Source organism: Cnephaeus nilssonii, assembly GCF_951640355.1.
Source record: "Cnephaeus nilssonii genome assembly, chromosome: 7".
In the NCBI taxonomy this organism is placed as follows: Eukaryota; Metazoa; Chordata; class Mammalia; order Chiroptera; family Vespertilionidae; genus Cnephaeus; species Cnephaeus nilssonii.
Window position 1 is genome coordinate 41,082,611 of NC_137078.1, and position 27,359 is coordinate 41,109,969.

The 27,359-nt window shown below is 42.4% G+C and overlaps 1 protein-coding gene and 1 pseudogene across 3 annotated transcripts in view; one reads left to right on the forward strand and one right to left on the reverse strand.

The window, feature by feature from the left end:
• SYDE2 (synapse defective Rho GTPase homolog 2) overlaps window positions 1-27,359 on the forward strand; it is a 51,135-nt gene that overhangs the window by 17,391 nt on the left and 6,385 nt on the right. For both annotated transcript variants that reach the window (XM_079776176.1, XM_079776177.1), the window contains exons 3-6: window positions 10,596-11,698; window positions 16,275-16,401; window positions 20,871-21,052; window positions 25,023-25,254. In XM_079776176.1, coding sequence (XP_079632302.1) covers window positions 10,596-11,698; window positions 16,275-16,401; window positions 20,871-21,052; window positions 25,023-25,254 — 1,644 coding nt within the window. The remainder of the gene's footprint in view (window positions 1-10,595; window positions 11,699-16,274; window positions 16,402-20,870; window positions 21,053-25,022; window positions 25,255-27,359) is intronic.
• Window positions 15,113-16,241, reverse strand: LOC307102691 (large ribosomal subunit protein eL21-like; annotated as a pseudogene). Its single transcript has 2 exons — window positions 15,508-16,241; window positions 15,113-15,349 (listed from the first exon to the last, which is right to left on the reverse strand). The product of its transcript is annotated as a large ribosomal subunit protein eL21-like (transcript).

Sequence of the window (27,359 nt, forward strand, 5' to 3'; positions counted from 1 at the left end):
TCCTAATCATTTTAGTGTTTAATTGGGCTGATTTGCCCTAATCTGTGTGACTGGTTTTCTAATGGGTGTTAATAGATTATTTCTATTACAATTGCAGTGACTTTCATCACTATCTTTTTTGCTTCATTAGGATTGATTACTACCTTTATTACTGCTTCTGTATGGCTGGTAACAACTGTAGGTAATTCCTATATTGTATTTCCTAAAAAGTTTACCAATTTACAGGCAACAATTGGTTGATTAATTTATTTATTCAGTAAACAGTTTCTGCTGTGTGCCAGTTACTGTTCTAGGTGATGAAGGAATGAGCCAGTTTCACTTGATTCTAGCTGGTTAATACATTTATATTTAAGCATTTTTATTTTATATTTCCCCCCTCAATGCTAGTCTGTGATTTATTAGTAAAATTGTGGTTTAGTTTTAAGTGATTGTTGAATTTGGTAATATTTCCACTCTTGAATTTTATAAAAACATAGCATTTTTGTTTTAATAAATTCACTGTTGTCTATAGTAGAAATTGCTAACATATACAGTATTTTATTTTAATAATTAGTTAAGGACTTCAGTATGAAATTAATGCACAATTAAATATTTGTACTGTAAAAAACATCAGGATGTTAGATTAACCCCTTTATAATTTAATAAGACCTAGAGCAATGTAATATACTGGGTAACTTTTTTTATGCCATGGCAAAATAGATTGTAGACTAAAGTAGGATTCCAATTACTATAGAATGTTTTAGACCAGTAAACCAGTAGAATTGCACTACAATTTATAGTACAGGGAATGCTTTGTCTAAGTTATCAAACACTCCATTTATTATTAGCTGCTTACTAGAAAAGCCCAGCAGGCATACTTAAAATAGTCCTTTCTCTATAAAGAAACCACTTATTTGTCATTAGGACACATAAAGAGGGGTGGAGGGAGACTATTATAGTAATACTTTAAAGAAAGGTCATTCAATCTATTGATTTTTAAAATGAATAAATACTTTTTTCCCTTCATTTTTAATACTACATAGACTAGCCTCTAATACTAGGGTTGTTAGGGATTTTTTATAAGGAATGGTAAGCTCAAGTGTGAAAAGTTAATTTAAATTTTAAATAACTGGGATAATATCTGATTGTTTCTTTAATGGAATAGTTAAAGTTTATGTAATATTATATTTTAAAAGATATTTTCATTTTGCTTTATTAATTTGAAAACTTACTAGAACCAGGTTCAAATTTAAAAATAAAGTTGATTAGTCTGTACATTTTTTTAAACAGGGGGAATGAAAATTTAAGGTTCAGTAGAATACTTTAACTATTTAAGAGTTGAGAAAAAACTTTAAAAAATCAATTTAATATATACAGGGTAGGGCCCAAGTAGGTTTATAGTTGTTCGTTTGGAAAATAATACAATCCTATCTAATAATAGAGTAGTATGCAAATTAACCATCACTCCGCGACAAAAATGGCGGCGCCCATAGACACAAGATGGCGGAGCCCAGGCCCGCAGGAGTCCCCCAGTCCCAGGGAAGGCTGCCGCTGAGAGAAGGCAGCGAGCAGCCCAGCCTGTTGGCCTAGGAGGCGGCTTTGCCCTCCAGCCAGATCCTCTTCTAGCCCTGAAACTGGCCGTGGGTCGGGGAGGCGCCCACGCTCGGCCGCCATGATCAGCTTCATGCCTGACCCGGTCCGTGGGTCTGGGAGGAGCCCGCGCACGGCCGCCTCGATCGGCTGCCCTCCGCGACCCGGGCCGTGGGTCTGGGAGGAGCCCGCGCACGGCCGCCTCGATCGGCTGCCCTCCGCGACCCGGTCTGTGGGTCTGGGAGGAGCCCGCGCACGGCCGCCTCCATTGGCTGCCCTCCGCGACCCGGGCCCTGGGTCTGGGAGAAGCCCGCCCACGGCCGCCTCCATCGGCTGCCCTCCCGGACCCGGGCCCTGGGTCTGGGAGGCGCCCGCGCACGGCCGCCTCCATCGGCTGCCCTCCCGGACCGGACCCGGGCCGTGGGTCCGGGAGGCGCCCGCGCAAGGCCGCCTCCATCGGCTGCCCTCCGCGACCCGGTCCTGGGTCCTGGAGGCGCCCGCGCACGGCCGCCTCCATCCGCTGCCCTCCCGGACCCTGTCCGTGGGTCTGGGAGGAGCCCGCCCACGGCCGCCTCGATCAGCTGACCTCCGCGACCCGGGCCCTGGGTCTGGGAGAAGCCCGCCCACGGCCGCCTCCATCGGCTGCCCTCCCGGACCCGGGCCATGGGTCTGGGAGGAGCCCGCGCACGGCCGCCTCCATCAGCTGCCCTCCCGGACCCGATCCGTGGGTCTGGGAGGAGCCCGCCCACGGCCGCCTCCATCGGCTGCCCTCCCGGACCCGGGCCCTGGGTCTGGGAGGAGCCCGCCCACAGCCGCCTCCATCGGCTGCCCTCCCGGACCCTGGCTGTGGGTCCGGGAGGAGCCCGCCCACGGCCGCCTCCATCGGCTGCCCTCCCGGGTCTGGGAGGAGCCCGCCCACGGCCGCCTCCATCGGCTGCCCTCCGCGACCCGGGCCGTGGGTCCGGGAGGAGCCCGCCCATGGCCGCCTCCATCGGCTGCCCTCCGCGACCCGGGCCGTGGGTCCGGGAGGAGCCCGCCCACGGCCGCCTCCATCGGCTGCCCTCCGCGACCCGGGCCGTGGGTCCGGGAGGCGCCCGCGCACGGCCGCCTCCATCGGCTGCCCTCCCGGACCCGGTCCGTGGGTCCGGGAGGAGCCCGCGCACGGCCGCCTCCATCGGCTGCCCTCCCGGACCCGGTCCGTGGGTCCGGGAGGAGCCCGCCCACGGCCGCCTCCATCGGCTGCCCTCCCGGACCCTGGCTGTGGGTCTGGAGGCGCCCGCGCACGGCCGCCTCCATCCGCTGCCCTCCGCGACCCTGTCCGTGGGTCTGGGAGGAGCCCGCGCACGGCCGCCTCCATCGGCTGCCCTCCCGGACCCGGGCCCTGGGTCTGGGAGGAGCCCGCCCACGGCCGCCTCCATCGGCTGCCCTCCTGGACCCGGTCCGTGGGTCCGGGAGGCGCCCGCGCACGGCCGCCTCCATCGGCTGCCCTCCCGGACCCGGTCCGTGGGTCTGGGAGGCGCCCGCGCACGGCCGCCTACATCGGCTGCCCTCCCGGACCCGGGCCCTGGGTCTGGGAGGCGCCCGCGCACGGCCGCCTCCATCGGCTGCCCTCCGCGACCCGGGCCGTGGGTCTGGGAGGAGCCCGCGCACGGCTGCCTCCATCGGCTGCCCTCCGCGACCCGGGCCGTGGGTCCGGGAGGCGCCCGTGCACGGCCGCCTCCATCGGCTGCCCTCCACGACCCGGGCCCTGGGTCTGGAAGGAGCCCGCGCACGGCCGCCTCCATCGGCTGCCCTCCGCGACCCGGGCCGTGGGTCTGGGAGGAGCCCGCGCACGGCCGCCTCCATCGGCTGCCCTCCGCGACCCGGGCCGTGGGTCCAGGAGGCGCCCGTGCACGGCCGCCTCCATCGGCTGACCTCCACGACCCGGGCCCTGGGTCTGGAAGGAGCCCGCGCACGGCCGCCTCCATCGGCTGCCCTCCTGGACCCGGTCCGTGGGTCTGGGAGGAGCCCGCCCACGGCCGCCTCGATCAGCTGACCTCCGCGACCCGGGCCCTGGGTCTGGGAGGAGCCCGCCCACGGCCGCCTTTATCGGCTGCCCTCCCGGACCCTGGCTGTGGGTCTGGAGGCGCCCGCGCACGGCCGCCTCCATCGGCTGCCCTCCCGGACCCGGTCCGTGGGTCTGGGAGGAGCCCGCGCACTGCCGCCTCCATCGGCTGCCCTCCGCGACCCGGGCCGTGGGTCCTGGAGGCGCCCGCGCTTGGCCGCCTCCATCGGCTGCCCTCTGAGACAGGCTGCCTGGATCAGCTGCCCTCCGTGACCCGGGCCGTGGGTCTGGGAGGCGCCTGCGCAAGGCAGCCTCCATCAGCTGCCTGCCCAGACCTGGGCCGTGGGTCTGGTAGGCGCCCGCACTGGGCCGCCTCCATAGGCTGCCCTCCAAGACCGGCTGCCTCCATCATCTGCCCTCCGAGACCAGCTGCCTTGATCAGCTGCCCTCCGCGACCCGGGCCGTGGGTCTGGGAGGCGACTGCACAAGGCCAGCGCGATCAGCTGCCCACAGTGGCCTGGGCATTGGGCCTGCGAGGTTCCAGTGCATGGCAGGAGCCGTCTGCTGCCTGTCCCAGCCTGGGCTGTGGGCCTGGGAGACCCAGGCTGCCTATACACCTCCCTCCCACCCCCCCACCCTGCCCCCTCTGATATCAGCTCCCATCTGCCGCTGTGGGGTGTAGGCCTGGGAGGCAGCCGTGCCCCCCAGAGCTATTCCCTCCAAGAGGCAGCCTGGGGTGTCAGGGTGCACCCCCATGGAGTGATCCCCCACACACACTATAGCCTTGGAACTTCCCTTGCCGCCAGCCGAGTGATTGGAGAGGGAGGGGGTTAGTAATCTGGGCGATGCTGCCCAGCAAACCTCTCCCATTGGGTAGAAAGTTCTGACCAGGTTAGGGAGGTAAATAGGTTTTGTTTAAAATCTTTAGGAACCACATGGAAATGTCTGAGATAGGCTTTCACATCAGAAGTAACTTACAACTAATTTCTGAAGGCAAACCTGGACATTGCAGTTACATTACTGGAGAGTACCCCGAGGTCCGGAGGTTGGCTCTGCAGAGGTGGTGCAGAGTGCTCCCCACCCTGGTTCCTCAGCACCTTGGGCAGGGCTTGAGCCCACCCAGGAAGGCCTTTTCCCCTACAGTTTTCACCAAGGCAGGGAGGTTTTGTAGACATGAATAAGAAGTGCCCATGCACAAGTCCTGAAGATGCCGGGGCCGGCAGAAATGACAATCAAACTGGGAAAAGAGCAAAACCAGAAACACCACCAATCCCATCATAGATCATCTTTTTCTTCAGATGACTGTGTGTTTCCCTCTTCTTTGTCTTCTGGAAGCAAGACAGATTCAAGTACTGACAATTCTACCAACGGAAAAGTTAAGAGAAAGAGAGGACAGAAAAGGAATAAAAGGAAAAAAGAAAGAAAGGACAAAAGTTGAAACATCAAGAAAAAGAAAGAAAAAAGAAAGAAACAACCACATCATATCACCTTTCTAAGGTCTCATGAAATTCCTGTTTAAGTTTATTTTATGACACTTTTAGTTTGGGTTTACATTTTTTACTGGTTTGTGAAGACCACGGCAGGTACACAGTCCAATATGTTAAAGAAAAAAACCCTATCTACTAAAGAGGTAATAGGAGGGGAGAGCATTTGGGGGTGACTGGGCTGTCAGGGGAAGGCAGTTGGGGATGACTGGGCTGGCAGGGGAACAGTTAGGCATTGATCAGGCTGGCAGGAGAGTGGTTAGGGGGTGATCAGGCTGGCAGGCAGGCAAGCAGTTCGGAGCCAGCAATCCTGGATTGTGAGAGGGATGTCCGACTGCCCGTTTAGGCCCGATCCTAGGATCGGGCCTAAACGGGCAGTCGGACATCCCTTGAGGGGTCCCAGATTGGAGAGGGTGCAGGCTGGGCTGAGGGACACCCCAACCCCGTGCACGAATTTCGTGCACCGGGCCTCTAGTCCTATACAATAAAAGGCTAATATGCAAATCGACTGAAAGGCAGAACAACTGGTTGCTATGACGTGCACTGCAGTGGCCAACCGCTGGATCTAGCCCTGATCAACCCCTCCCCCCAACTGGCCCCGCCCCTAATTGGCCCCCCGCACCCCAGGCTCAGGCATTGAGCATCTGCTTCCCTCAAGCCACTTGGTCTCTGCGGGGCTGAGGCCGCTCCAGTGGGTGAGCTGCGCCCACATCGACAGCGCCCTGGACCAGACGGCCTGCAAGATCAGCTTGGCCAAGTTCACCCACGGCAAGTGCTCCACCCTCATTGTGACTGACCTGGTGGCCCGGGGCCTGGACATCCTGCTGCTGGACAATGTCATCAACTTCAGCTTCCCGGCCAAGGGCAAGCTCTTCCTGCACCACGTAGGCCTAAGTGGCACAGCCTACCCCTTGGTGGCCTCAGATGAGGTCTCCTACCTGTTGGACCTGCACCTGTTCCTGGGCCATGCCCTCATCCTTGCCCGCCCCCACAAGGAACCCTCAGGTGTGTGGGGTCAGCATGGACAACATGCTGGGCCAGGTGCCACAGAGGGTGTTGGACGATGAGGACTGTGGCCTGCGGAACACCCTGGAGGCGTCGCTGCAGCTGTGGGGCCTGGGCTGCATGGCCGAAGATGCCCAGCAGCAATACGTACTCTTGTGGCCGGTGCACTTGCCAGAGTCGATTAAGAAGGCCAAGGAGCTGGACCTTGCGGGGCTGGGCCTACATCCCCTCTTCAGCTCGAGCTTTGAGGAGGAGGGGCTGCAGCGGCTGAGGCTGGTGGGACAGCATCAAGCAGTACCGCTCACAGGCGTCCATCTTTGAGATCAATGCCTCCAGCCAGGACCTGAGCAGTCAGGTGATGCGGGCCAAGCGGCAGAAGTACTGCAAGGCCATCGCCAGCTTCCAGCAGTGCCGGCAGGAGTGGCAGGAGGGCCTGGCTGGCCCAGCCCGGAGCTGCCCAGCTTGGCAGGCGGAGCAGCCTGGGAAAGAGGAGGAGGAGGTGGCGGGAGACAGCATGGAGGACATCTCATAGAGGTTGTGGGCCGGAAACGGGGACCCAGGACCTGAACTGGGAGCCAAGAGGCGGAAGGAGGAGGCCCGGCCGCTGGACCAGGATTTCTATGTCCCCTATCAGCTCAAAGATTTCGACAGTGAATGGGGCCTAAGCGTTGGTGGGGACCAGAGGTGCCTTTGAGCAGCAGGTGGCTGGTGCTGTCCTGGACCTGATGGGGGACGAGGCCCAGAACCTGACCAGGGGCCAGCAGCAGCTCAAGTGGGACTGGAAGAAGAAGCGGTTTGTGGGACAGTCAGGACAAGAGGACAAGAAGATGATCAAGACAGAAAGTGGTCGCTACATCAGCAGCTCTTACAAGCGGGACCTCTACGAGATGTGGAAGCAGAAACAGAAAATTGCCATATGCTCAACGTCTGAGCCCCAGTGGGCTGCCAGCTGTCGGCCCTGTCGGCAGAGCTGTTTCGGCCTGATCTGGTCGGGGCATGTGCAGGAGGCAACCAATTGATGTGTCTTTCTCACATCCATGTTTCTCTCTCTGTCTCTCTCCTTCCCTTCTACTCTAAAAATCAATGAAAAATGTCCTTAGGCGAGGATTAACAAAAAAACCAACAGTGCATACATACACACATACAAAAGTACATGAATATTGGGGGGTTGGGGGGCAGGGCCCCATAAGTGCACAAATTTTGTGCACCAGGCCTCTAGTTTATCTTACCTAATAAAATAGTAATATGCAAATTGACCGCACCTTCGCTACGCCCAAGCCACACCCACCAGCCAAAGCCACGCCCACCATCCAATCAGGGCGAGTATGCAAATCACCCAACAAAGATGGCGGTTAATTTGCATACGCTGAGGGAGGGAGGAGTGAAGACTGAAGACAACTTAGAAGGAAGAGGGAGGAAAAGCAGAAAGCAAGGTGGCTGCCAGAGGGAAAGCCCGGGCGGAGCGCGGCGGGACGGGGCGGAGCGCGGCGGGGCGGAGCGCGGCGGGGCGGGGTGGAGCGCGGCGGGCGGCAGCGGCGCGCGGGTGCAGGTGTGGTGGCCACAACGGCTGCGGCAGCGGCAGTGCACGCGGCCGAAGTGGCCGCTTGCAGGATTGAATCCTGCAAATGGGCTACTAGTATATATATAAAAGCCTAAGTGACTGAACGACCGGTTGACTGGTCGCTATGATGCGCACTGACCACCAGGGTGCAGACGCTCAATGCAGGAGCTGCCCCTGGTGGTCAGTGTGTTCCCACAGTGGGAGTGCCACTCAGCTGACCTAAGCCGGCAGTCAGACATCCCCCGAGGGGTCCCGGACTGCGAGAGGGCACAGGCCGGGCTGAGGGCCTCCCCCCCCCCCCCCCCCCAGTGCACGAATGTTGTGCATCGGGCCTCTAGTAATTAATAAATAATAATACAAAAATAAATTGTGTTTCGTACCACTCACAACTATAAACCAACTTTTGCCCCATGTATGGATAGAAAAATGTTTAAAAGGATGGGGGAGTCTGTATATATGCATAGAGAAATGTTTACAAGGATGGGGAGGCTGAAAGTGTAGTATTGAAGAACATAGGCTCTGAAGGCCTATGGCTAGTTTTGAATTCTGGTTCTGCCACCTACTACCTGTGTTGTCTTAGACAAATTAGACAGTTCTGTGCATGAGGTTCCTTATGTGGAGACTGAAGTACTAGTGATATTTCAACTTATAGGGTCATAATGAGAATTGAATGAGGGTCTGCGCATACTAAGTATTATATTAAATTTTCATATTTTGTCTAACTCAATAAATGTTGGCTGGTGTTATTTTTAATAATAATTAATATTAATAATGTCATATTAAACTATTTTTAATATTATTTTGAGTACAATATTTACAATGGTTAATCACTACTTGATGGTAATGAAGTTTGGGTTGTTATTTACTGGTACTATTTTGTATCTTTTAAAAACTTTTTTATTATAAACCTGGATAATTTTGACATTCAGAAAAAAGTAAAGCTATTTCTGTGTGGAAAAAAATTTAAAACATTTCAATGCTTTACTCTTTATGAAAACTGAAAAAATAAGAAAACTTGTTTATATCTCTGTGTTGTCTGTTTAATATGTTGAAACTGCATGGAAAGTCCCTGATTCAGCTTTTGAAGTTCTGGGGAATTATTGTATAGAAGTAATACAAGAAAGAAAATGTTTTTACAGTTTTGAAAATTATTCAGTTAGATTTGACATTCAGTATTCTGTTATTCTTGATTGACTAGAGTGCATATATTCTTTCAAGTCAGTGTTTTGGGTTTCTTAGGATATATTCCCAGAAACGGAATCGCTGGGCCAAAATTTATTTTTTAGAGGGTTATAAATATAGAGGAAACATTCTATATAATATTTGCTGATATGTCCTACTAGCATTTTAGAATAAGAGGGCCTCTTAGTTGTCAAAATTATAAACTTGTTTGATTTTTAACTTCTTTTGAAACTAGCTATGTGATTAAATTTACTTTTTTAAGAGGAGGTTATTTTTATTATAAATTGATTTCCTAAAACAAAAACAGAGGAATCACTCTCTGGCTCCCCATTATATTTTGTATATTTATTACCATATATACGTTTATATATATTTTAAAAAATATTTTATTGAATTTATAGGGGTGATATTGGTTAGTACAATTATATAGGTTATGTGTACAATTTTATAATACATCATCTATATATTGTATTGTGTGTTCACCAACCAAAGTTAAGTCTCCTTCCATCACTATTTATCACCCCTTTATCTTCTTCTGCCTCCCCCTATCTCCCTTTCTCTCTGGTAATCACCATACTGTTGTCTGTGTTTATGAGGTTTTTGTGGTGGTTTTATTGCTTAATCCCTTCTCCTTTTTCACCCAGTGCCTCCCAAACTCCTCCCCTCATATAGCTGTTAGTCTGTTTTCTACTAGTATATCTCTGAGTCTTTCTCTGGCTGGTTTGTTTCACTTAGCATAATACTCTCGAGGTCCATCCATGTTGTTGCAAAAAAGAAAGATTTACTTTTTTTACGGCCAAGTAATATTCCAATGTGTAAATGTACCACAGCTTTTTTATCCGCTCATCTACTGATGGGCACTTGGGCTGCTTTCAAATCTTGGCTATCCTATATAATAAAAGGCTAATATGCAAATTGACCAAACAGTGGAATGACCGGTCACTATGATGCGCACTGACCACCAGGGGGCAAATACTCAACACAGAAGCTGCCCCCTGGTGGTCAGTGTGCTCCCACAGGGGGAGCGCCGCTCTGCCAGAAGCTGGGCTCACGGCTGGCGAGCACAGCAGTGGTGGCGGGATCTTGGCAGACGTCCCCTGAGGGGTCCTGGACTGTGAGAGGGCGCAGGCCGGGCTGAGGGGACCCCTCCCCCCCCCAGTGCATGAATGTCGTGCACTGGGTCTCTAGTTGTAAATAACACTGCAGTGAATATAGGGGCGCATATATTTTTTCAAATCGGTGTTTTGGGTTTCTTAGGATATATTCCCAGAAGTGGAATCGTTGGGCCAAAATTTATTTTTTAGAGGATTATAAATATAGAGGAAACATTCTAAGGAAATATTAAAATAGGAGATATATTAATATATGTTTTTAATATATTAAAATACAAAGCTTTTCTAGTTTCCTCTGATATTCACTCTTTATAGCTATAAAATAACATACTGAAATACATTACAGTAGAAAGATCTAAAAGGAACCTCTATTACCCTTCCTCCAAATTTTCAGAATAGAAAAGTGGATGGAGAGGGAGGGAGGTGCTTCTTTCCTCTATAAGCCATTTTGGAGGTTGTTGCTATTCTACTTGAACATGGTAATGAAGATTCACCTAACTTGTAACTAACGTAAATCTCCCTATTGAGATGAGACAAGAGAAGAATTTCTGTGCATGTGAGAGCTTGTTAAGTTGATGGTTTGTAAAGTAGGAATCAAAACATATCACTTTATAATACCCTTTTTTTTTTTTTAACAGGTCCCGGGATCCTAGCTGCTACAAATAAGACTGAATTGGGTGTTTTAGAATCATCTTCTCCAAGCCCTAGCCTTGTGAAAAAAGGCAGTTCGATTAATTGGTCTTTCCCAGATAAAATAAAATCTCCACGCACTGTGAGGAAACTTTCCATGAAAATGAAAAGGTTGCCAGAACTTAGCCGAAAACTGAGTGTTAAAGGAAACTTGAATTACATAAACAGTCCAGATAATACCCCTTCCTTGTCTAAATGTGACTATCAAGAAATTCATCATACTGTTATTCTGCCTTCTGGGAACACAACCACAGCTGCCAAGAGGAATGTTATAAGTCGGTACCACCTTGATACCAGTGTGTCTTCTCAGCACAGCTACCAGAAGAAACCCTCTCTGAGTTCTAAGTATTCCTGCAGAGGTGGTTATCTCAGTGATGGAGATTCACCTGAACTCATAACTAAATCTAGCAAACATGGACCTGAAAACAGATTTGGAAAGGGAAAAGAAATAATTCCAAATAGCTGTAGCAAGAGTGAAATTGACATTGATGCTTTTAGACATTATAGCTTTTCTGATCAACCTAAGTGTGCACAATACATATCTGGGCTCATGAGTGTGCATTTCTATGGTGCCGAGGATTTAAAACCACCTCGGATAGATTCAAAAGATGTCTTTTGCGCAATCCAGGTAGATTCAGTAAACAAAGCAAGAACTGCTTTGCTTACATGTCGGACAACGTTTTTAGACATGGATCACACTTTCAACATAGAAATTGAAAACGCTCAGCATTTGAAGTTAGTAGTATTTAGTTGGGAACCCACTCCAAGAAAAAATCGAGTGTGCTGTCATGGAACTGTTGTTCTCCCCACCTTATTCAGAGTGACAAAGACACATCAATTGGCTGTCAAACTTGAACCTAGAGGTCTTATTTATGTAAAAGTGACTCTTTTGGAACAGTGGGAGAATTCTCTTCATGGACTAGATATAAACCGAGAGCCAGTAATGTTTGGTGTTGATATTCGAAAAGTTGTAGAGAAAGAAAATACAGGATTGATGGTGCCACTCCTCATACAGAAATGTATTATGGAGATTGTAAAGAGAGGCTGCCAGGTATTACTTCACTGTTTCTCTACTACCCTCTATCTATCTACTTATCTACCTACCTTAATGAACTCATCAGTTAATTAATTAAATTTATTAATAGTAATTCTTGGGGGGAGGAATTAAAGGTAAAAATCTAATTTAGACATTTCTCTTTTCTGTTCTTTATTATATTTCTGGTTATGGTATAATTCATACCTTAACCTGTGTTGTCAATAATTGAGAGCATGTTAGATGGTTCTGCAATTTATGTTGTCATGCAAAGCTGATGGGCTTTATACCAAAGATCAAGATTGTGTTGCAGTATCATTTCTAGGATAAGCCAGAGCTGATAACATAGGCAAATAATTTAAGTAATGTTTCTCCATGGTTTGATTCCTGAGGTAGAGAGTTCCAACAGTAAATCTAATCACCTTGCTTCACTCCTAAAATTAACTCCCTGTTCTTATTCCCTACTCTTCCTGAGTCCCATTCTTTGGAAAGCATAAGCTTATTTGTCTCCTAACTTTGGGAAAACATGGAGAATGAAGGGATGTCCCACTAATAAAAACACATCTCTTTCTCTTTTCCTTTTAAATAAAAAGGTTAAAGCAGCCCATTAAAACAAACAAAAAGCCTGGTATTATTTGTAACAAGATATGTAAATGTTAACCAGTTAGTAGAACTTATTTTTCTTTATTTTCATTAATACATATGGACTGTGACAATGAGAAACATCATATCACTGAGGATATTATTCTGATTTATAAGTAATTATTTATACTAATTTTTGTAACACAAATTAAGCCTAAAGATTATTATGCTCTGAGGTATTTCTACTTTGGTGCTATCAAAATTTATAACATTGATTAAAAATATCAAGGGTAAATATCACAAAATCTAAAACAGGTTTCTTTATATATAAAAAGGAATTTAAAATAATCTACCGTGAACTTATAGAAAATATGGAAACAGCATAAGTTAGTGGCGTTTTGTGATAAAATGCAGGGCACTTGGATTCTGTTTTTCCTTCATTAATAGCTGTGTGATGTTGGGCAAGTCATTTAATCTCTGTGGGTCTTATGCGCTTATATCTACAAAAATAGATGCAGTAGCTTCCTGAAGCTAGAAGGTAGGACATCTGAACTTTTGAAACCTCTTCTCAGGTATATGATACGTTTTCTAGATGGGAGTGAAGCCTTTAAGTTTCTAATCCAACTTTTGGTCCAGTTACTTTTTTCTGAAGGTTCTCTGTTTCCCTCCATTTCTTTTTCTTCATCGTCCGTCTTCTTTTTTTCTTCTTTTTTCTAAGCAATGTATAGAGAGGTCAGGGAGATTAGTCAGATTTTAAAGGTAATTATTAAACAGAAACTTTTACAGTTGAGTATTAAAATCAGTAACTCAAATAGCACTGTACTTTTATGGTCCATTCTTGGAAATATTTTATAAAGAGCAGGTATATAAGACTGTTGAAGCTTAGTATTTTAAATGCCAAGAAAGCATTTTTAGCAATGCCTTTTATTTCTATACTTAAATTTTAGAAAGATTTATTTTAAAAAATAATTTTCTGTGAGCTAAAAAGAAAAATTTCACAGTTATACATTTGGAATTGTACTTTTTAAACCTGTGTGTGTGTGTGTGTGTGTGTGTGTGTGTGTGTGTCTTTTGCTTCTCCCCACTCCCTGCTCTCCAGAAAGAGGCTTGTTCTGTCTGCATTTTACAGACTAGCATACTGTTTACATTTTGTTTACCATTTTAGCCAGTAATTTTTCTTGTGTGTTTTTTTTTTACTATGAAAATCAGGTTTTGACAGTCATGCAAAAATAGTCTATGGCATTTTCCAAATGCTTTGAAGGCTACTGTCACCCATCTCTTGCTTCCAATGGGAAAAATTATTATAGAAATCACACTCTTGGTGCACGTAGTACAGATTCTATCTCTGATAGAGGCATCAAGCATGTACTTCAAGTGTTTGATTCAAGAAGTCAGCCTCTGAAGTTAGGGATATATTCTAAAATATCCTTCCCTTGAAATACCTCTATTAGATTTTTCCCCTTTATTCACCTTTAAAAATATGTTTATAATTTCAGCTTTTGGGATAACATGTTCCATTAATTTATTACTTACTGTTGAAGTATTATTACAGGTACTTTCTTTAATTTGTTCTAGGTTTATTTATTTCTCAAGTTCAAGGGGATACATCCTTATGGGATTTGTGACACTTATTGTGCCCACACAAGAAGGGCTCTACTCAAGTTAGTTTCTCCTAATGTGATGGCATTTCCTTTGATTCTGTTTAATATTTTAATTTCATTTTCTGGACCATCTGCAGTTCTACCATGTCTCTCTTGCAGTGATATGACCAGCATAGCACATACTCTTCTCAATGTGAATGCACTATGCATGTGGATAGAGGAGGAAATTTGAATTTTCTTCCCAGAACATTACTTGGTTTCCCACAGTAGGTTGATCCTTTTGAATATAACCACACCTTGCATTACCTTCTCTTAGAAATAGTTGTAGGTTCCTTATTATCTTTCAGTTAATACTTACTAGCTTGTCATCTCAAATATTTTGGATAACATTTCTCTGTATCCATTATTGGTACTTTCCTATATTGAGACCCACCTTCTATAGTGTATTCTATCAGTTATTTAATTACTCATAAGAGGTTAGTGTCATAAGTAAGCCTAGAAATTTCATTTGTGTACTCCTTCCTCTAGATTTTTTATAACATTTTTTAATTTTTATTATTTTTAAAATATTTATTAAATTGATTATATTTAATAAATCATTAAATATATTGAATATAACATTTTAAAGTAATTTCTGGTTCAAATTCTTGGGGGTCTCCATTGTTTGTTTTTAGTTTATTTCTGTCTTGAAATAATTCCTTTATCCATAATTTCTTCAAGGTGATTTAACTTGCTAAATAGTCTTTGATGTGGAAGTGTAGGTGCCAACCACTTGCTTTTCTTTCATTTTCTTGAAGATTTATTCTTTTAAAAAACTTTGATTGCTTAATCAGGCATGCTTTTTCTTTACAGATACCATGTCCATTTTTTTCTCAGTGAATTTATAGTGAACTTCTTCAGCCGTAATATTTTAGAACCTGTCTGAGCTAACAATGTTTAAAAAAACAGACCCTTTTAATGTAAGTTAAGGAGAGGATGGGAGGTTTCTGTGCATCTTATTTACATTTTGAACTGGAGGTTTTATTTTACCTTTAATATATTATTTTAATTGCATTTCCTCCATCACTCTATAACCAATTAATTTAAACAAATCCTAGGTTTGCTTTTATTTCTTCCTGAGAATCTTTTTTTTTTTCCTGAAAAGATAATTTTATACAAATACAATGTTGGAACCTTATTTCAACTATATCCTTTTTTTTTTTTTAAAGAGAAACATTTTTATCAGTACATAGGTCTTTTTTTTTTACACTTATCGTGCCATGAATTTATAGAGAATGGGTTCCAGCAGCTCAGTCTCCTTTCCATTGGTTCTCACAAAGTGTGCTTCTCTGGGTGGAGTAGGCTAATGCTTCAGTTGAACCCAGGTACCTTTCTCTTTGGCTTCCTTCTTTTTCTGATCATTTTCCTTTACACGTTTCAGGAAGCGATCTCAGCTCTTAGAGTGCTTACTATGCTCAATACATGCATTAATTCTCTTGGCAAGAATCTTGCCCTTCATGTACATTGGTTGGGGGCACATCCCCGGTGGGGGGTGTGCAGGAGGCAGCTGGTCGATGTATCTCTCTCATCGATGTTTCTAGCTCTCTATCCCTCTCCCTTTCTCTCTGTGAAAAATCAATAAAATATATTAAAAAAAAAAAGAATCTTGCCCTTGACTTGCTTGTTTACAACCAATGCCCACTGCATGCTGGGTGACACTGTAGACTCTTCCAGTTTTGCCCTGGTGACATTTGTGGGCCATTCCTTTTTGAACAGCGCCCATTCCCTTGATGTCCACACTATCACCTCTCTTGTAGATTTCCATGTATGTGGCCAAAGGAACAGCTCCATGTTTTCTAAAAGTCCTGGAGAACATATGGCAGGTGCCTCTCCTCTTTCCCTTTGTGTTAGTCATTTTGGCGAATTACTGGAAGATGACTGTTCTAGCCTTAAGGCTCAACTATATACTTTTAAGTGGGTAAATCAACTGAGTTTTAAAGGGATTAAATCACTTGCCCAAATTCATCAAGGAAGGAGGGATAGAGTGAGGCTTTATGAATCCAAAACCCTGTTTAACCACTGTGCTGTAGTATTTCAGTCTAGAGCCAAAAAGATGTCAAGGGCATGATCTCGGCATGGAGATATTGGTTGAACATATAAAACTAAAAGGGGATGGGTTGTATCTTTGCTTAAGATAGCCAACACTGCAGAAATCATAGTATATTGTTTGAATTTAAATGAAAGAGTAGATTGTTCTTATTAAATTAATTAATATGGTTTATGGTGAAATTCAGAAGCTGTGCTTGAGGTATTTTTAATTTCATGCCATCAGAACATATTTGATGGCCGAGCTCATGGGATTTATACATACTGTACAATTACATTTTCTTTTTATCAAACTTACCACAATATGGCCATAATTTTATTTCTAGGTAGTAGGCCTGTACCGATTATGTGGTTCGGCAGCAGTCAAGAAAGAACTTCGGGAGGCTTTTGAGAGAGATAGCAAAGCTGTTGTTCTGTGTGAAAACCAGTACCCAGATATAAATGTAATAACAGGTAATAGATTTTATTTTATGTACACATTTTGGAAAGACAACATCTGTAGGAAAGAGAATTGAAATACTAATTTTTAGCCCAAGTTTATCATGAAAGGATGTTGGATTTTGTTCAGTGACCTTTCTGAGTCTATTGAAATGACCATGTTTTTGTCCTTTATTTTATTGCTATGGTATATTACATTAATTGGTTTTCAGATGTTAAACCAACCTTGTATTCCTGAGATAATCCCATTTGGTCATGATGTATTTTTTTTTTTTTAAATATCTTGCTGGATTTAATGTGTTAGTATTTTATTGAGTTTTGTGTCTGTATTCCTAAATTTTTGTCTGTAGTTTTTTGTGTGCTGTCTTTGTCTGGTTTTGGTATCAGGGTAATAGTAGCCTTGTAGAGTGAGTTGGAAAGTGTACTCTCTTCTATTTTTGGGAAGAGTTTATGAAGAATTGGTATTAATTCTTCTTTCAATATTTGGTAGTATTCATCAGTAAAACTAACTTGGTTTGCTTTATTTTGTGGGAAGTTTTAAAGTTATTCAATCTCGTGTTATAAGTCTATTCAGATTTTCTATTTCTTAAATAACTTTCTAGTTTATATCTCTCTATGTGTTCTACTTTCATCTGAGTTATCTAAATTATTGGTATACAGCTGTTTATAGTATTAACTTAAAATTCTTTTTGTTTCTATGAGGTTGGTAATGATATTCCCTCTTTCATTCCCTATTTTAGTTGAGTCTTCTCTCTTTTTTTTCTTTCTTGGTGATCATAGTTGAAGGTTTGTCTTTTTTGTCTATCTTTTCAAACAACCAAAATTTGGTTTTGTTGATTTTCGTTATTGGTTTCTATTATCTATTTCATTAATTTCTACTCTGATCTTTATATTTTTCTTTCTTCTGCTTACTTTGAGTATAAATATGCTCCTCTTTTCTTGTTTCTTAAGAAAGAAACTGAGGCCAGTGATTTGGTTAATTGAGAGTTGATCATGCACCAGAGATTGTTTAATGTGCTGGCAACGCAGGGGTCAAATGACAGAAGATTCCTGTTCGCCTGGAGGCTACATTCTAGTGTTGGGAGCTGGGGGAGTAGAGGGAGGATAGAAGTGAACACAGACAAAAGAAGCTAAAATGAAAATAAAATAGCTAATAATTACGTTTTCTTATTCTATTTCTCTCCTTCCTTTCCTCCACTCCTTCTCTTCCTCCCTCCCTCTCCCCCATTCTCCAGAGTATCTATTTAATGTCTTCTCATGCTCCTTGAATCTCGTGTCACCCAGGTCACTCTTAGTGATGACCTTGCCCCTAACTTCCCAGAGAAAATAGAAGCCATCGGATAGGTACTTCCTCTACTTCTTGTGACTCAGCCTGCCACCTGCCTTCTTTGGCATGCATCCCTTTTCACCTGCCCACTGTCCTTTCTATAACAGTATAGAAACGATCTTCCTCACATTTTGGACTAATTTTAATTCTCTCGCGTGTTCCCAGGAATCTCTTCTTCCTTTCTTTTTGGGGCTTTGCTCAATTGATTATATTTCTCTCACCTAAACCTTAAAAACCATTTTAATATCTTCTTTATATTAGCATTTAAATGTTGAAGTCTCTCCCATCTTTAAAATAATCCCTCCTTTGATCCTACTTCACCCGTGTTCTTTCTGCTCCTCTGTGGACATCACCTTCTCTCAAAGCCAGATTTCTGGAGCAGGTTGCCCATATTTTCCCCTCTTTCTCCACTTCCTTAACGTCCATTTACTTCCTAACCAACTGCAGCTTGACTTATGCTTACCAGGGTTGCTGATTTACTTCTTGGGTGTACATTTTTTTGGTCCTTGCCTTAAATTATCTCATTGTTTCTCATCCCTATTTATAAAACCCTGCTGCCTTAGAACCACAACAGGAATTTGTGAAAAATACAGGGACATGAATCCTGACCCTTGGAGATTCTGATTTTATAGGACTGACAGGGGGCTCTAGAGTCCATTGTTTTAAAGTTTCTCAGATTATTTCATTGTGCAGCCAAGTTTGAGAAACACTGTTCTCCATAGTATTTAAAAGTTCTTGTCTAACCTAACTATTGTTGGGTATCAATGGATACTGTAGACTTTCTTGAAACATTCTCTCCTTGACTTCCTCGGCAGCATATTTGCTCCCTTCACCCCCTCTCCACCTCTTCTTACCACTCATACTTCTTCTTCTTCTTCTTTTTTTAAAAATATATTTTATTATTTTTACAGAGAAGAAAGGAGAGGGATAGAGAGAAACATCGATCAGCTGCCTCCTGCATACCCCCTACTGGGGATGTGCCTGCAACTAAGGTACATGTCCTTGACCAGAATCGAACCTGGGACCCTTTAATCCGCAGGCCGATGCTCTATCCACTGAGCCAAACCGGTTAGGGCACCACTCATACTACTTTAGCCATTATTCCTTAGTCACCTTTGGGAGATCCTCTTTCTGACAACCCATTAAGAGCCTTCTTCAGGGCCTTCTCTTATCACTAGGCCTTCTCATTTCACTCAGTATGCCTCCCTAGATAGTCTCAGTCATTCTCAAGCTTCCACTTACCATCTTTAGTTGACCATTCTCAGATCCATGTCTCCAGCCATCTCTTTCCTGAGCCTCAGATTAAAAAAAATAAAATACTTTTTTTTGTTGATTTTAGAGAGGAAGGAAGAGAGGGAGAGACAGATAGAAACATCAATGATGAGAGAGAATCATTGACCAGCCGCCTCCTGCATGTCCCACACTGGGGTTCGAGCTCGCAACCCAGGCATGTGCCTTGGCCAGAATAGAACAGTGACCTCCTGGTACATACATCGATGCTCAACAACTGAGCCACTCTGGCCTGGCTCAGATTTTTATACCCAGCAGCTTTCAATTTTTCATAGATACCTTAAGCGTAATATGTTCAAAATAAAACTCTTTCCTACCCCTTAAAACATGGTTTTCCTCCTTTTCCCCCTGTTTTAAATAATGGCACTACTATTCCACTAGATGCCAAAACCCCAGACCTAGGAAGCGGCCTTACTCCTCCTTTTCCCTCAAAATTACAAATGCATATTTTACCTGGCAGTCCTGTTTTGGGAATTTATCCTACATATACAAAGTATTGATGTGCAAGATTATTCATTGTAGCATATTTTAGAATAACAAAAGATTAGAAACAACCCAAGTATCCATCTGTAGCAATTGATAATGGGACATCCATGATCCATCGGAATAATGTTTTCTCACTCTCCTCGAATCTCGTGTCACCCATATCACTCATATCACCCATTTCTTTGTGCAGCCAAGTTTGAGAAACACTGTTCTCAGTGTTTGTTACGGATGTGACTGTAAAATGTTTGAGGAAGCTCTCTGTGTACTGAAAAGATTTCAAGCATATGATGGTAAATTAAAAAGCAAATAACAGAGCAGGCCATATATGCTATATTTGATGTAATAAAGGGGAGTGTAGTAATACATCTTAGACTTTCATAAACATATATGGTTAATATAGTGTTTATATTTTTGTAAACACTGGAAGGATGCATAAGAAACTAATGAACCATATTACTATCAAAATGTAAAAGATTATCAGATGGGAAGCTTTCTATATGACCATGTTAAAGTTCCACCTCAGCTTTCAAACTAAATTCTAAGCTCAGAGCATGTTCTGAATCAGTATTGTCTATGATATTTGGGTTTTTGGTGTCAGCAACGGAACCTGTTTTTCCTTGTGATCACATTCCAGTCTTTAGCTAGTATCTCACCTCGCTTGCTGGTATGTAACAACCATTCATTACCCTTTTCTGTTTCCTCTTCTGCAGGTGATATCTCTTAGGTCATAACCACTTGTGATGCCTTTGAAATTGAGTTCATTCCTATTATTGTGACAAGTCTGATGCTTTCTCTCTTCTTGGCTTTTTTGGCTTCATTTGATTGGTTTTAGGAATGGCTTTCTTCTTCCGCAGTGTAGCGTTAGGGTTAATCCAACCATCCAGTACTTATGTTTAAGACATATGTCCTGTATAGTTCAGTTATTTGCAAGGGCTTTGGGTCATTGGTACTCTTTCACTATCAATTAAAAGTCTAGAAATTCAAAATTCATATAATTGGAATAATTTAGGATTAATATTAATGTCTTGCTTTCTTAACTTTTACTTGCACTTAGAGTAGCTTTTTTATGAGGGGGCAGAGTCAATAGGATATATGTATCAAATGACTTATTTTATGAGCAACAAACCTAATATGTATGATAATTGGAAATTATATGTGCATTTTTATTATGCTTTCAAAACAAAATGTCAGTTAATGAAGCAATTAGTAAGAATACAAAATGCTACTGTTTTGTTATAATACTCTTAAAAATTATTGCTTTTATTATTTTCAGAATATTAAAAGTTGGCTGTATAATACTTGAATTAAAAAAAAAATCACCACAGTTTTTTATTTCACTTTGAAGACCAATTGCCACTTGTCTCTGGTTTGTTTTCTGAAGGTGTTCTTAAGGATTATTTAAGAGAACTTCCTTCTCCGCTGATAACAAAGCAGCTTTATGAGGCTGTATTAGACGCGATGGCTAAAAATCCCCTGAAAATGTCATCAAACAGTTGTGAGAATGATCCAAGTGACTCTAAGTACACTGTGGACCTGTTGGATTGCCTGCCTGATGTTGAGAAGGTAAGCGTAACTAGTGTACATTTTTCCTGAAAGCCAGGTAATGAATTATATACTTAGCTCCAGAGCTGCAAATAATTTTTTAGCTATTTTAACATTTGTGGCACTCATGAGTTTTAGCTCTTCCTTTACTAATGGCTTCTTTTTTTCTTTTATCTTCATTGTTGAAAGTATTGCAGATGTCCCCTTATCCCCCCACTGGTCCCTTCTAACCTGCATTCCTCCCTCCCTAACCCCTCCCCCCCCCATCCCAGGTCTTCACCACACTATTACCTGTGTCCATGGGTTATGCATATATATAAATTCTCCCGTTAATCTCTCTTAATCTCTTCCTACCCACCCCCCCTGCCTTTCCTCTGATATTTGAAGGTCTGTTCCATGTTTCTATAGCTCTGGATCTATTTTGTTCATCAGTTTATTTTGTTCTTTAGATTCCAAATATGAGTGAGATCGTGGTTTCTTAAACATCATAAATCTAGAAACTGCTTCTTAGACAGAATACATTTAGAAAAAATTTTTATCTTTTCGTATATGATTTTAGCCTAGGCATAAATATTCTCCTAAGTTTTTAAAGAGTATTGTTATCTTATTATTAATACAAGTTTATTGTAGAACTAGAGGCCCGATGCCCAAAAATTCATGCAAGAGTAGGCCTTCCTTCTCCCTGCTGCCAGCACCCGGGACCTGGGCGGCTTCCGGGACCCAGGCTTTCCTCCGGCCGCCAGCAGACACCTGGGACCCGGGCTTCGCTCCAGCCCTGGCTTCATCCAGAAGGATGTCTGGAATGATGTCAGGTCTAATTAGCATATTACCCTTTTATTATTATAGATACTTGGGAATATATAGAAAAGAAGAATGGAAAATTATAATTATCAAAACCCAAAGGCAACTATAATGAACATTTTTTATTTATTTCCTTTTAGTATTTTAAAAATATGATAACTATTTTGGTGCACATGGCTTAGCCTTAAGACTTAAGCAGCCCTCACCACCATTTCCTTTCTCCTTGCCTCTTCCCATTAGTGCCCTCCCCACAATCTAAATCTTGGGACCAGTATCTTCAGGTATGCCTGCAGAATAGGTGGGAGGATGGCTGGGGATGCAGAACCAGTCTTAACCTACCTTGAGTGGTTGTTTCTTACAACAAAAGAAAAAATAAGGGAAAAACATGTGGTTGGGCTTGTCCGGATAATAAAGGGCTTGCCTATATTTCTTATGTGAGGGCAGAATGGTCAAGAGTTAGTGAGTAGAAATGTTAAGCCCAATAGCTTCATTCACTGGGTTCTGAACAACCTGGGCTCTGTCCAATTAGGTTAGCAATTACTACTCCTTTCCGTGGGGGATGGGAGCAGCTAGAAAGAGGTGAGCAGATGCAGAAGGGTGGGGTGAAAGGCTAGAAATATTCCCACACAAATACAAGTTATAATTATGTGTCAATTTACATGTAAGTGAAGAAATGAGTGTCAGAAAATTTAAATCACTTTCCCGAGGCTAGATAGCTTTTATGAGTATAAGTCTGTCACATGAATTTAGGTCTTTCTGGCCCTTAAACTATTAACATCCTTTCTAAAAAGGTTGTGCAATATTCCATTGAGTGGATTTGACATAATATATCATAATCTCTTATATAATATTTAGGTTTTGAACCTATTTGTATATATTTGTTCACATATTTCTTTTCAGTTATAATTACTTATTTGTATGAGGCTCTCAGAGTGGAATTGCTATTTTAAAGGATGTGAATATTTTAAGGCTCTTAATACATGTTTTTATATTACTTTTTTTAAAAGTTCTTTTTTTATTATTTTTTTTATTAAGGTATTATATGTGTACATATCTTACCATTGCCCTCCACCCCCAGTGTTTTGGGTCCATTGGTTATGCTTATATGCATGCATACAAGTCCTTTGGTTGATCTCTTATCTCCCCCACCTCTCCCCAGCCTTCCCGCTGTAATTTGACAGTCTGTTTGATGCTTTACTGCCTCTGTATCTATCTTTTTGTTCATCAGTTTATAATGTTCTTTATTATCCACAAATGAGTGAGATCATGTGGTATTTTTCTTTCATTGACTGGCTTATTTCACTTAGCATAATGCTCTCCAGTTCCATCCAGGTTGCTGCAAATGGTAAGAATTCCTTCTTTTTAATGGCAGCATAGTATTCCATTGTGCAGATGTACCATAGTTTTCTGATCCAGAATATTACTTTTCAAAAGGTACAAAACAGTTACTTTTTTTGGCTCATCTTATTTAATAGAAAAAATAGGTTTTTAATTTTAAATTGAATTTTTTGGATTTTCATTGAGATTGAACCTAATATTTTTAACCAGTTGTGCTTTTTTTTTCTTTTCTTTTAATCCTCATGCAAGGATATTTTCCCATTGATTTTTAGAGAGAGTGGAAGAGAGAGGGAAAGACAGAGAGAAATATTGATGTGGGAGAAACACATCGATTGGTTGCCTCCTGATCAGGGCCCAGACCGGGGAGGAGCCTGCAACCGAGGTATGTGCCCTTGACTGGAATGGAACCTAAGACCCTTAAGTCCCCAGGCTGATGCTCTATCCACTGAGCCAAACCAGCTAGCGCAAACCAGTTGTGCTTTTGTTTGTGTATGTGTGTGTGTGTGACAGACTTTGAGTTCAAAATATCAATTTATGTCTTCTCTGGCTTTCGTAGTCTCTTGATTCTTTCCCTTCACAGCCAGACACTGAAGGAATGTTTCTTTAAGCTGTCATCGCTTCTTTACCACTCATTTATTACTCAACACATTGTAATCTGGCTTCCTCCCCCTTCTCTGTGGACTTGTTCTTGCTAAGGTTACTAATGACCTTCTAATCACCAAACCCAAGTGTAACTTAGAGCTCCAGAAATAATATATAACTTTGTTTTATCTGTTTTTTTTTAAATTACAGTGTTAGTTGGAATTTATTTCTTCAGTACAATTATGAAGAAGACATCACACACTCATTTTATTTGTTAAAAGATTGATTATATGCCACTACTTCAAAAAAAACATAGTTTCTTTTCATTATTGCCTAAACCTAAATAACCATTCCATTTCTTGAGCAAATTGCCTTTATGAAATTATTTTCTTCAAAGATTTAAAAACTTTTTTTCAAAAAATTTGCTTTAATTTCTAACTATACTGCTCTTCCCTTTTCCATGGTTTGTCACTTATAATATTGATTAGTTAAGAAGCACATTGATCATTTTCCTAATCTAGATCATAGTAGAACCTGTGAACATGCCATGTTCTGAAATGTTCCTAGATAGTAACCTACTTTCAACTGCAGGATTTATCTGTACTTAAAAATGAACACGCCTACTCTAATCCCGTTTCCATCATAGCCTTTTTGCTATTGTCATTTTAGAGGAGGGAAGAGAGGAAAATGCTGCTGATATATTTACCCAGGGATTCCAGCTGAAATTTGGAATTCATTCATGAACATTTTATAAAGAGTATATATTTTAACCACTTAATGGATCCAATTATGTTATTGGAACCTAAGGGTTTTATGTAACATTTCTATAATAAAATGTTTCAAGTTCCAAGCATCCAACTTATAAGCAAGTCTTTGAAATAATCTTTTTTTTTTTTGGGGGGGGTCTATTTTTTAAATTAAATTTATTGGGGTGACATTGGTTAATAAAATTACATAGATTTCAAATGTACAGTCCTATAATACATTACTAATATATGTATATTGCATTGTATGTTCACCACCCACAGTCCAATATTCTTCTGTCACCGTATATATGACCCCCTTTACCCATTACTACCTTCCCCTACCCTCTTTTCCCTCTGGTATCCACCATTTTGTTGTCTGTGTCTATGAGTATTTGTCTTGCTTGTTCATAAAATAACCTTTTAAGAGTAACAGAATGCCTGCCTATATTTTCTGCTATACATTGTGCTCTTGAATTTCCCCTTGTGTAACTATATTAGGTGAAATGTAATTTCATTTCATTTAGGCAACCCTAAAGATGTTGTTGGATCATTTGAAATTGGTGGCTTCTTACCATGAAGTGAATAAGATGACCTGCCAGAACTTGGCTGTGTGCTTTGGACCAGTATTACTAAGTCAGAGGCAAGAGACTTCCAACCACAACAACAGAGTCTTTACCGATTCAGAAGAACTTGCAAGTGCTTTGGACTTTAAAAAACACATTGAAGTTCTTCATTACCTACTTCAGCTCTGGCCAGGTAAATGATTCTATGGAAATATTTTTCTCTTTTAATGATAGGATATTTTAATTCGTTGACAATTAAATATACTCATATGTGACTGAAGAACACCAATTTTAGATTTTGCTTTTGGAAATATTTATGAATTGATACCTGCCCTTTAGATTTCTCAATTTAATATTTCTGCTCTTGCTGATAATATGATAGACATATAGATCAATATACACATTTTGGATTTGGTTCAATCTGGATTTGAATCTGGCTGTGTCACTTATTAGCTGTCTGACCTTGGGCAGGTTCCTTAATATCTTAGACTGAGTCTCAGCATCACCATTTGTCATAGGGATTTAGTATGTTTGTAGAATTTATAGGAGGATTAAGTTAAAAATTATGTATGTAAGTGCTCAGCCCAGTTCTTGGCACATAATAGGACTTAAGTAAATATTAATTTCTTTTCTCATTTTTAGTTCAACTGTTATGAAGGAGAATTTATTTTTCTCCTTAAATCAATTCTTCTTCTTGACATCTTCACTGTATTTATGGTCATTCTTCAAATTATCCAGGCTTGAATTGACAGTTATCTCTGATCTTTTTAGCTTTCTTATCCATCACTTGAAGCAGTCAGTAACAAAATGCTGACAGTTATTGTCCTCATGTATCTCTTGTGTAGTTTCAGAGCTAAAAGGAATATGTATTTAATTAGATGTTCCATAAAGGATCCTGTATTTAAGTTCCAAAATTTTCTTATCCTGAAGTAACCCTTGCTTCGCTTCCCAACACTGCACAGTACTTAGATGCCTAGTGGAAGGCACGGTGGTGAAAGTGTTCGGCCCTGGACTCAGGCTTGGGTCCAGATTTGGATTGTGGCACCCACCCACAGTGTGGACTGAGGCAAATACTTTAGTTTCCTGAGACCAGTTTCCTTCTCTGTAAATAGTGTTTACCTCAGGGTTGTGAAGATGGAGATAAAGCATCTAAGGCAATGAACAGAGTGTTTAGCATAAAGTTAGCCCTCAGTAAATGTGCACTGTTACTCTCTTATAGACAAACTAAAGGTCCGGTGCACGGATTTGTGCACTGGTGGGGGGTGTGGCCTATGGGATCGGCCCACTGCAGGAGCAGCCGCTCATCCTGGTCAGCCAAGTGGTTGTGGACCCGTCCTCTGAGTGGCTGCTCCCGCTGTGGGAGCTCCACTCATCCCGGTCAGCTGAGCAGCACTTCCACTGTGGGAGCACACTGACCACCAGGGGGCAGCTCCTATGTTGAGCATCTGCCCCCTGGTGGTCAGTGTGCGTCATAGCGAAGGGTCATTCTGGTCATTCCGACTTAACGGTCGCTGGGCTTTTATATATATATAGATGAGAAGAAGAGATTAAAGTACAAAGGAATGCTGATTCAGTCTTTTAAATTAAATCTAATTTTTAAAAGTGAATTAAAATTTAAGCTAATAAAAATTTTTAACTTTTAAATTTGGAAAGTTAAAATTTTTGCTTTCTTTTAAACACCGACTTAAAAATAATTTCTAGTTGACATTTTAACTGAATTAGTATGTATTATTATTTTAAAATCTGAGTCAAGATTTTCTGTACATTTGGTCTGAATACTGCATTTGGTGCCCAAAATAAGGAATCATTCAGGTTAAAGTTTTAAATGCGGGTTTCTTCGCTTTTCCTAAAACTGCTTTAATTCTAATAAACATCAGGAATTTGGAGAGGAGCTATCTTATTTTTAAAAGTACATACATATTTTCATTGATTTCAGAGAGGAAGAAAGAGGGGTAGAGAGGCAGAAACATCAATGATTAGAAAGAATCATTGATTGGCTGCCTCCTGCACACTCCACACTAGGGATCAAGCCTGCAACCCGGGCATATATCCTGACCGGGAATTGAACAGTAACCTCCAGGTTCATAGGTCAATGCTTAATTACTGAGCCAGAATTACTGGGTGTAGAAGTAAAAATTAAACTACATCCTCTGTTACAGAAAAAGCAGGTGTAGATTTCAGATTCACTGTATTTCAATGATATCCTTAAACAACTGACTCCTAGTGTATTAACACCTTATTGCAGAGATTTGTGTTGTTGGATTTAGCAATACCTGCTCCCTTTTCTATAATCTTTTA